The sequence below is a fragment of the Hippocampus comes genome, unplaced genomic scaffold (assembly GCF_001891065.2).
Source record: "Hippocampus comes isolate QL1 unplaced genomic scaffold, H_comes_QL1_v1.1 scaffold36, whole genome shotgun sequence".
Lineage (NCBI taxonomy): Eukaryota > Metazoa > Chordata > Actinopteri > Syngnathiformes > Syngnathidae > Hippocampus > Hippocampus comes.
In genome coordinates, this window is record NW_017805695.1 from 3,563,583 (window position 1) to 3,574,485 (window position 10,903).

Below are 10,903 nucleotides of genomic sequence, written 5' to 3' on the forward strand. Positions count from 1 at the left end.
ACATCATAATATTTATAAATGAAGGGTTGGGCTCAGGTGGATTTTTTTTCCTGGAATTTCATAGTTATAAATTACAACACATGGTAAAATTCGTTTTTATTAGGTCAAATGTAAAAAAAAATGAAAATAAATTAAAAAAAAAGATGTGCTCGACAAAAAGTAAAGAATGTTTTTTGTTAATCGACATCACGAATACTTTGAGGGGTGCGGAAAGCCATTTTAGATTAAAATTTTCTGTTGACCAGTTGTTTATTTTTTTTATTGAAAAAAGGAGGGGCTTTTATTAATCATTTTTTTTGTTTTTATTTGATTTTCATTTTCTAAAACCATTATTCTAGATGACAGCTATGGTCATGATTTTCAGATTTTTCATGATTGTCTTTAAATAAGCATGGGAAAGAGTCTTATCAGAGAATAAATAAGTGCTACGGCCAAGTTTACATACAGTGATCAAGTGATTCAATATAACGTGACGCTGGTTACACCGTCTGAGCATTTAACAAATGCGATGCATATGACTCCTTCAAACATTTCGGGGGTTGTATAAAATACATTTCAACATTCCCATACTTTTTGCAAAGTTCTATTTTCCATTCCATTTTATTGGTCACATTTGCATCAATGTAACAAGAAATATCACCATTACTAACTCAGCCATAGGTTTTTATCCATAAACATAACAGAATTTGGGTTTTATATATAAGAAACCCCTATTTGTGAAAAGTAACTTTGATGTAAAGCCGCAAATCAACAGTGTGTTGAGATATCGGACAGCCTTATCTTAACATCCTGTTCCACCCTTGCATCAATCATCGGGATAACAGCGGGTAGAGCAAAATTAAACAGCCAGTGTTGCTACATGATACATAAAAACATTAATGGACCGGATTGCAAGAAATAGTTTGTTTTCGTATGGGGATTTCTTTACATTGCCGCATTTGCTTTTGGGAATGTAAATGTGCGACACAGCTTTGGCATGGCGTGGTTTGTAGCAAATCACATCTCAAAATCGTTTTTAAAGTAAGCAATTAATAAAGTATAGTTTGTAATGTTCATAATCACTCAACGTCATATGTCACCGTAACGGTTTAAGACATACAAGGACCCTTTGTATCAGTGCAGGCGATATTTTCACAACCACCAAGGGGCGCTATTTCAACGGGTGTGTTTTAAACCACTTCCTGCTCGACAAAAATACTGTAAATACATTGAAAACAACACACGTTTAAATAAACATTGTAATTAATAAAAACAATGTTTCGATAAACAGTTGCCTTGATCAATGTTACAGTTCAAATCGTATTCACCGTTCACCGTACGTGTATGCTTCGTAAATTATAAGTGCGTCCCTAATATGAAAATACAATGCATCCAGGCTGCCCGTTGCAGTGCCGACCGACGGTGTTACACGAACATATTTGACGGTTGCAACAGCAACAGCAACAGCAGCAGCAGCAATGGCTAAAAGTGATGGAAGTGATTATTTTAAAAGAACCAGCCTCTTTTGGATTGTCTCCATTATTTTCGGCGTGGGGTATTTTGCTGTAAGTAAGACTAATTAAATAGACTCTAATTTGAAGTAAATGTGATGTTTGCTGTCTTTGCAAACTTCACGTTGACTTGCTTGTGTGCGTTAAATGTACCCATGATGCCACAACTCACATTTAAAGCGAATAACACGAATGTAGGGTTTTTTGTGATTTATACATATTTCTCTGGTGCTCATTTACCGTTTCTTATTTTGTGACAGATTCATAAGAGTGGCTACCGAGGCCATTGTCATTGTTTGGTGATCGTTAGTGTGTTTTATCTTATCGAGTTCACTGTGGCGTCCGAAAGAAAAACGATATCGAGTTTTGCGCAAGGTTCAAACTGCAAGTGAACACGTCTCGGTTTCCTGCGGCTTACAAGTCAGCCAGAAGCCTTTCGTTTACGCATAAACTTCCTTCAAAACTTTATATACTTTCAGTGTTGGCTCGTTTAAAATATGACAGGAATGCTCAGATGTCTTTTAATACCACCTGGTACACATTGTGTCTCTTTGTTGCGCTTTTTCACGTTTAAGTATGTGGTTGCATTGAATCTACTGACGGTAAAATTAGTTCATATGTGATTTAAATACTCTAACAACTCACTGTCATTAATTCATTCATAATTATTAGCTAGAAAAAAAGTTGATTTTTAGTTGAGTGTTGGAATTTAGACGAGATGTGGCCAACAGTTAGGTGTACAGGGGCCCAAACTTCCAATGGACCTTTTGTATTTTGAATGCAGCAGCACACGTGGCACATTTGATACATGTTGAACGTAACATGAGGTCCACCAGCTCAATTTTGAATTGTAGATGTTTATAAATACCCCATATACTTAGACACTTTTGGAAAAAGTCGTACTTGAGTAGAAGTGCAGATGCATCAAAAGATTGGTGGGCTAAACGTGAAAGTACTGACAAAGTCTGGAACTGAAGTCCAAGTAGAGGCAACTGGCTTGGAAGTGTGCGTACGTTGCAAAAGTTAAAAATATAGTATACTGTGTGTGTGTGTGTGTGTGTGTGTGTGTGTGTGTGTGTTAGCTGTTTTCATAATTGCATCCAAAAAATACTGCCCACAGATAATAGTCCTCTTTTTATTTCATAGTGCTCATATTGATAACACAGGTCAACCATTTATTTTCACTAAATCTGTTTATCACAGATGCAAGTAAACTTTTCTTCATACTTGTTTTGTGCTAATTCCAAATTTGCCCACAGTTTTCTCAAATAAATCAGGTTTTAATCAATTGGACATCATTTTAAAAGCAATTATCTTGAAATGTTTCCCAATTTTTTTGAGATGCCTTGGATTTAGTAGTATTACTGTAGGTAGGTCCGGTTCAGCAACAGATGGAATCAGTTATTTTGGAATGTTCTAAATTCCAGCTCATGGCAAAATATGTGTGGCGCAAGCTTTTATAGGTCAATCTTAAAAACAACAACAAAAAGAGAATGTATCTCAAAAATCTAATCAAATGAAAAATCTGTTTCAAGACACAAATCCATTTATCATAAAAAGAAGCTGTTAACTCCCGGTAATATAGTTTAAAAAGAAAAAAGCTAATGCATTGATGGCATCAAATTGTGTTCCCATAGCTTCGTGTTGTAAAGAACAAAATATTGCAAAATTAGCTACTAACTGTAAAAATACACCTTACCTGTCTGTTTTTTTTTTTTTTGGTGTGCAATTAGATGAATAATAATTGAGCAACAGAAGCTGGTGAGTTTTAGGGCACAAGACAACACCTTCAGCACAAATAATTTAATCGCCAACACCAACAATTATATTAAATGAGGCAATGAATGGAGAAAATCTTTCTTCTCCAAATCTGTTGCCATTGCGGTAAAAACTCACCAGCTCATGTTGCACCATTTTGCTGTGGTCCCTGTTTTGCCGCCTCATAAGACCTCATGATCTTAAATCAATCAAGTCTTAACCTCTCCCTATTTATGCCGTGTCGTCATTCATGGAAGTTCGAGAGAAAAAAAAAAGTAAGAAGTCTGTTTTGATCAAGGAGTAGAAAGTAAACATCCGTTCGAAGAAGCAGGGAGGAAAATGAAAATCATCAGAAAAACACAAGTGTAGTTCGCGTACTTGAAAAATCTACTTAAGTATAGTCGAGAAGTATTTGTACTTTATTTCTCACAACTGCAAACCACAACCCCCCCATTGTTAAATTGCTCATCAATGATTTTCAATAAGACATCTACATATATATATCTATATATATATATATAGATATATATATATATAGATAGATCTGAACCAATTTTTCTACAAAAACGTGCATGTCCAAAATGGCCTGAATGAGCTGCTTTGGCCTCCCGAGGTGCATCAAATGTAAAATTTCAGTGTCCGGTCAAAAAAAACAAGGTTTGAACTTTGCTCTACATTCAGTCGATGCAGTCACGCTCCACATCTGCATTCAACCTGCTTCCAGCGTGGCAAAAACCAAACAAACGCGACCAGTGTTGCTTTGCCTTCACCATGAGATGGGTTAAGACAGGAAGACCGTCAGATGTTCTTGTGGCTTTTCCACTTGTTAAAAAAAGAATATGAGTTCTGTTCTGTTGAGCAGACTAGCTTGTTCACGTATGTGGCAGTTAATTAGTCACGTCGTGATTTCATGGCTTTCTAATCTGCTGAGCGCCTGTTTTTTTAAATTTTATTTTGATGATGATTTTTTTTTTTTTTTTTTAAATAACAAATAACTCTTGTTTCTGTTGCAGTGCATCGTGTTTGCGCCTGAAATCATACCATACCGTCTCCTGGGCCCGTTTGGTACCTTCTGCCGATATCTTGTAGACAACCATGCTAGCGTCTTGTACAAAGGGTAAGAGCTTAGCTTACATTGTGCACCATGAGCTAAAGAACAAGCATCAGGTGACGATGCATCAGCCAAATCATTTATAAGGCCATTTGGCAGTATTAGAAATGTGTGATGCTTCTTTTGGTCTTCAAAAGGTGATCTCACATGTTTGTACATTGTTTAATCAGCGATGCTTCCCAGGTCGTTAGCAACCCACGCCCACTAGCACACTTTGTTGTCACACGATGGCAGAGTGTGGCAATAAACACAACAATAGGTTTGCTGGGAAATGGGGTTTCAGGTTGGCTTCAGCAGGTGACTTGCTCTTGGCCGGCAAAATGTCCCCACATGACTCCTCGATGGGCAATTTTTTCACACCGCGCCTCCGCGTCAATGGATAGTGACGATAAATATGGGGGCTGTTTATTTATTTCGTTGGTTGGGAGACCAAGAAAAAAAAATATTTAAAAAGTACCACTGTCACCTCGAACACACTGAACTCATGTGGTAAAATGAAATCTTTCAGATCAGAGAAGTCAGAAGAAACAACATGGTTGCACAAGTGTGCACACCCACTTTTGGAGACGTGCAGATGTGTGTTCACACTCGTGTCCAATTCCAGTCGGCTTCCACCTGCCACCATTGAAGCGGCATCGCAATGACCCCAAATAAACTGTAGCTGTTTAATTGCTTCCATGCCGCATTCTGCAAGGTTGCTTAGATATCGGTATCGTTATAAACAACGTTTTTATAAATGAAATACGGTAGATTCAGTTATTCTGAATTAGATCTGACGTGCTTTTCCAGGTGGTGGGCGACCTGCGCAATCCATTTGGTTGAGGCCTTGGTCTCCTTGAAAGTCTGCAGGTAAGAAAGAGGAGCTTGTCCACTAGGTGATGCTGTTGGGTAAAGTGGAAACGTGCTGAAATTGGAAACGTTGCATGTGTCATCTGGTGTTTTCAGCAACAAAGGCATCACCATGCCCACCAGCTGCTTGTGGTTCTTCCAGACCTTTGTGTTCGGCTTTGCCTCACTGGGCCTGCTCATCAGATACAACCCAGAGCGGCGCAAACAGCACTGATGTGTCCTCAAAAAAAAAAAAAAAAAAAAACTCAGCTGCGAACATTTTGTATCCTCGGAACATGACACTAGTGCCTTTTCTTCTTCAAGGTTTTTTTTTTCTAACTTTAAAATATTGAAGTATTCTGTGAAATAGATCACTGAGGTATTTTTAACTTGAATCTTGCATTGCTGTGATAACACTTATTGTGTAGATTTTAATCTTTTTCCTGAAGAGATGGTCATTAAAAGCTATTTTGGGAGAGAAATAGCAAGCTGGAAATGCAGTACAATTTTATGAGTTGTCATACATTCCTGATGTTTACATTCCAGGAGAAATCATCTCATCGTTCCAGTGTTCTCCTTTGAAACATTGCACTTGGCGTTCTTAATGCAAACAATTGAAATAAAAGTTACCACAAACGACGTCGAATTGTGTTTCTCGTAGATGTTTTTCTTTCTTCAACTAATATCCAAGTAATGCAATATAACATAACCACAAAAGAACTTCATTTTGTGGCCAAAGAACCACAAGCCGAACAGCTGAAGTGGCAATCTCGGTTTGCTTGCTTGCTGCTACTTACAGAGACATTATTTGAACATTATTGTTGTTTTTATTTATTTCTTTTTATTTTGTTTTCACAAATGGGATTTTTACCTTGAAACATTGTCTTCGTAAAGTTCATAATAGCACTTCACATAACTAAGCATCTCTGCGCCGGCTAACAGAATACAAGGTGTCATATAATATTTAGCCCCGCAGAAAAATAATGTTACTAAAGCTTGTAAACCAGTGCAGTGGAAAAATAAAACATTTATTTAAATGTTCTGAGAAGCAAATCTGTACAGTAGACTGAGAGAGGTAAATGATTTGCTGGTATAACTGGTAACTAGCCAACATGTAGTAGAGATGCACTCTTAGAAACTCTTTGGAGGTGGTCAGTAGAAGCTATTATTTCTATTTCTGTAGTATTAGCATTTCTCCTGTAGTGTATTCATATTGTAACTGAAATACTTTTTAAAAATATCAGTCATTCTCATCTAGAGTTGTCGATATATAGTACCTCATGAAGACATTTATACAGTACTCCATATTCAAAAGGATCAGGTCAAGTATACCTTTATTATATATTTTTGAGAATGTTTCTGCTTGGAGTGACTATGCTACCTACGACAGGAGTATAAATAATACTGAAACATATTTACAGCAGTTCAAAAATAATAAGAATTCCAAAATGAGGCATCTTAATATATATTAAACTCATATTCATGATAAACTTTATCTATACTACATATATACACAGACAAAAAACTCACTGGTTCCATTTGCACAATCTAACAAAATCCAAGCGCTGCATCATAAACTCCATCTTTTATAATGACTTTGCAAAGACAGGATTTTCAAAAGGCTCTTCCATAGAATTCCAGTAGATTGTGCGAGCGTAACCAATATTGGGCATGAAATGCTTCCATGTGTGTCTGTTGGGGAGTTTATACCAGCACTGCATCAGTCGTGCTCCCTAATAGAGAGCAAACTACACGAGCTTGACCCAACCTCACTAACTACTCCAATGCTTGGAATAAATAATACAGGAGATGTTATATGAATATCATTTGCTCTATAATTGCGTTGCTTTTCTGTACACACACAGATATGAATAACATCCATTGTCAGGATGTGATTTGAGTTCTCTGTCCTCCCAGATTTTTCATAGATGTGTCGTTTCATCCCCGGATTTAACATTGTTACGACGAATGGTTTTCAGAATTTTCTGCCGATCACCGCTCCAGCCAGCACAGAGACGGGTAGCGCTCACTCAGCGTCTTCCGCAGCTGAGTGCTTTGTGTCTTGTCCCTCGTTTCCACCACACATTCCACCTGGCAAAAAACACACATTCACACGGCCAATGTGTGTAAAGTCACACAACACACGCTTAATCCCGTGCGTTCTGAGGAAATTATGTTTTGACAATACCAGCTCAGTGCATTTCAACAACGGACACCTATTCGACAGTACAGCATAGACTGTCGATTAATAGACACACGGTTAAGCACAAAATCACCAGGAGTGCTGGCCTTCTTGGGTGGAGCTCTCATGCTAACATCTGTTTGGGTTTTTTTTTTCCCCTCCATGTACCGTATTGGCCCGAATATAAGACGGTGTTTTTGCATTGAAATAAGATTGAAAAAGTGGGGGTCGTCTTATATTCGGGGTCTAGACATTATACCCATTCACGACGCTAGATGGCGCCAGATATCATTGAGGCGAATGCTGAACTTGACTCCCCAGGCCAAAGTGAACCCCTGCCATGAAGAATAAAAATAAAAATAGCGGTAGCACAAAGAAGAAAAATAAAAAATAGCGGTAAGAAGGAAAAGAGAAGAAAATAACAGAAGAGCAAACAGAAAATGGAGAAACGTAGTGACAATCTGGAGAAAAGTGGGTCACAGATCGGCCAGGTTAACCGGCAGCTGAGGAGAAGTTTTGATGTAATTTTCATTTCAAAAACCAGAAGCTATTCATTTACGAATGTGATTGCACTTTAGATTTGAATGAGGCAAAATAACATGCTTTTTCTCTCAAATATATTGTTAGAATCATTTGTTTCAGATGTACTGTAATTATTTTCTGTATAAAAATTAATTTGGTGTTCAAAAAGTCTTTTTTCAAACTTGAGTCTTGAAAAAGAGGGGGTCGTCTTATAATCAGGGCCGTCTTATATTTGGACCAATACGGTTCGTTGACTGTCTCGCCATTCCAAAATCATGCATTTTAGGTTCATTGAAGACTTAATTGTTCATTGGTCTGAATACAATTTTCACACATTGTCAGCTGAGGTTGGCTCCAGGCCAACTGTGTGCAAAACCGATGGACGGATGGATGGATATACATATTGTCTAGTGTCATTCTGAGGTGTACGCGGTGGTTTGTTATTTGTGGTATGTGAATAATCCAGAAAATGCTCACAGGTTTATCTAGTGGATTTCCAGCGGTGGGCGGTGCATTTGGTGCCTGGGCCTTCAGTGGGGATTTAGCCGGCTGTCTTAATTCATCTTTTAATACCAATCACGTCACCATTATACAAACCATGAATATAATTCAAAAATGCAATATGTAACAGCATGCAAGTGTGCCATTCACATCATCGATATATTAATGTGTGCCGATCTCAATGAACATGTTTTGCTTCCTGAAGTTGACTGATAATGCTGATGCACGAGGGCAAATCTGATATCAAATTGGATGTAAGAAGGAACCCATTGCTAATACGCATAGTTTAAGTTACAGCATGACTGTTAATAACGCCTTTAGGAGATCAGAATGACATGGCAACAAAGAGGCACATGCACAACAAAATCTCACCTGCACAACCTAAAAGCAGAGCAACCAAGAGATGAATTATATGGAATGTTGTTGTCCAACACCCCCCTCCTCCCCACCGCCTTCCCCAGTTGCTGGCTTCAGTGCCTGATTTAATTTCCACAGAAAACCAGATGGTTGATCTTGTCATGTCTGTTCATGCAGTCCCCAGGTGGCATCCAGTATATAGTCATGCTGGAAGTTGTGGTTGATGTTTACAGTGTCCAATAAAACATCACCCCAGAAGTCATTATATTGTGATACCAATACAGTATTTTCCGCACTACCTGTATAAGGCGCGCCTAAAAGCATTCAATTTTCCCAAAAGCTGACAATGTGCCCTATAATCCGATGCGCTTTATGTATGGTGTTACAATCTCTTTATATTCCCCCATTGAGATGTTTCCCTGTTTGTGTTCCTATGCCATCTAGTGGTGATTATTAGCAGGAACCAATTGTAATATAAAAGGGTTCTGCCCGACATTAATTGACATGTGCATTTGCCAAAACACACTCAAACAGACAACTACTTTGTGAGCTATGCGTAGCCATTATGAAACGAAGATAATACCAAAAGACGGAGGGCCCCTCGGTGGGCCGGCCTAACTTTAAGGAAACGAAGGAAGAAGGAGACCAGCAAGACCTCTAAGGAGATTTAGCCCCTTGTGGATGTGAGCCCATGAGGTTTGTGTGCCTTTTTGTGGAATAAATTGTCTTCATAACTTTTGTATTTCATTTATTGTTTCATAATGCCATTTGTATTTATATATTTTTGTGACCAGTTCCGCATGGCTTTGCTCTATATAAATAAAAGTGTTTTGTATTGTATTGTATTGCATTCCCTTTAGCATACCTCCATCTAGTGGATGCATAGTGCAACCGCAGCCATTATTGTAGCTTCTATTCTGTGCGCCTTATAATGGAGTGTGCCCTAAATATGAAAACCGTATTGAAATAAGCCATTCATTGAAGGTGTGCTTTATAATCCGAAGAGCCTTATAGTGCAGAAAGTACGGTACTTAAAATATTCCTTCAGGTCATTTTGGGGTATTTTTTTTCTTAGAAATGCTTCTTCCATAATGATTAAAAACCAAACGGCATATTGACAAGGGATGGTTGAGCCAACAATTTGACTGCTTACCTTTGCCCTAAAGAGATCCGACCTGTCACTATACCTCCGATGGCTGACATCCAGCAACCTAAGGAAGGACACAACAAAATGAATTGCTTGGGATGGTTACTTTATGTGACTAGTTTTGCTCTCTTGGCTCCCTCTTAACCTCCTCACCAGGTAAAACAGATGGCAGCTCTGCCTTTACTGGAGTTCTTTAAGATGTCACTAATTTTGAATAGTAAATCTTACTCATAATACCCCAAAACATGTACGCTGTTGTACGTTACCAAACTACCAACATTTTTCCTTGGCTCCTCTGCCTAAGTGCTCACTTATGAGGGATTCAGTTGTTATTCTTTAATGTGTGTGGAGTGTGCTTTTGGGCCTTTTATGTATATGAAGTATTTAATATCCGAATACAAATAAAATAGTTGGGCAATAAATTTTGCAAAGAGGCCACGTGAGAAACTTTTCTCAGATTTGTCCAAAGTGTATCAATGAGAATTAGCCAAAGAGAGGCGATGCGATTGACAACGATCTCAAAAGAACATCCCAAGGAGCATGTTGCAACGTTTTGTTGTTAGCATTACATTCAAACCAGCTACTTGTGGCAGCTTTTATTGTTTTCTTTTTGATAATTTTTCATCATAAATTATTCCCATTAGGTTTTGTTTTTATTTAGTTTTTTTTAGTTTAGTACTGTAGTGTGTTTTTTTCATTTTATTTTTTTAAATAAAAGAATAATGATAGTCAAATTTTAACTACCGGTAATATAATGAAATCAATTTATATTATTTGTTTATGTGGAACAATAACCCTTTCAGGGACAGCGGTTACTCCAGTGGACAGCTTATCATGTTATCCGGTTACAGTGTGCATGCATTACTTTGAGAAATCAAAAAAAAAAAGTGAATGGATTGTGTTCGAGTTCCGAGGGCACGCTGTTGTATAGAATGTCCATCTATTGCATCCATTTTCGGATCCGCTTATCCTCACAAGGGTCGCGAGGGGGGGGGGGGGGGGGGGAG

At 38.0% G+C, this 10,903-nt stretch overlaps 2 protein-coding genes across 2 annotated transcripts in view; one reads left to right on the forward strand and one right to left on the reverse strand.

The window, feature by feature from the left end:
- The first annotated feature begins 1,385 nt into the window (after window positions 1–1,385).
- tmem254 (transmembrane protein 254) lies at window positions 1,386–5,824 on the forward strand. Its single transcript, XM_019881854.1, has 4 exons — window positions 1,386–1,544; window positions 4,262–4,365; window positions 5,149–5,208; window positions 5,305–5,824. The coding sequence occupies exons 1-4, from the start codon at window positions 1,458–1,460 to the stop codon at window positions 5,420–5,422; spliced, it is 369 nt and encodes a 122-aa protein (XP_019737413.1). The 5' UTR covers window positions 1,386–1,457; the 3' UTR covers window positions 5,423–5,824.
- Window positions 5,825–6,514: 690 nt separating this feature from the next.
- LOC109523039 (L-threonine ammonia-lyase) overlaps window positions 6,515–10,903 on the reverse strand; it is a 15,201-nt gene continuing 10,812 nt past the window's right edge. The window contains exons 10-11 of the mRNA XM_019881878.1: window positions 9,903–9,960; window positions 6,515–7,278 (exon numbers count right to left, since the gene is read on the reverse strand). Of these exons, the coding sequence (XP_019737437.1) occupies window positions 7,180–7,278; window positions 9,903–9,960 (157 nt within the window). The 3' untranslated portion in view covers window positions 6,515–7,179. The remainder of the gene's footprint in view (window positions 7,279–9,902; window positions 9,961–10,903) is intronic.

Excerpts from the sequence above, each read along its gene's own strand:
- tmem254 (XM_019881854.1), top strand. The coding sequence starts at position 1,458 with ATGGCTAAAAGTGATGGAAGTGATTATTTTAAAAGAACCAGCCTCTTT. Across the intron at positions 4,366-5,148 it reads GCTAGCGTCTTGTACAAAGG|GTGGTGGGCGACCTGCGCAA; the intron begins GTAAGAGCTTAG and ends GTGCTTTTCCAG. Across the intron at positions 5,209-5,304 it reads GTCTCCTTGAAAGTCTGCAG|CAACAAAGGCATCACCATGC; the intron begins GTAAGAAAGAGG and ends TGGTGTTTTCAG.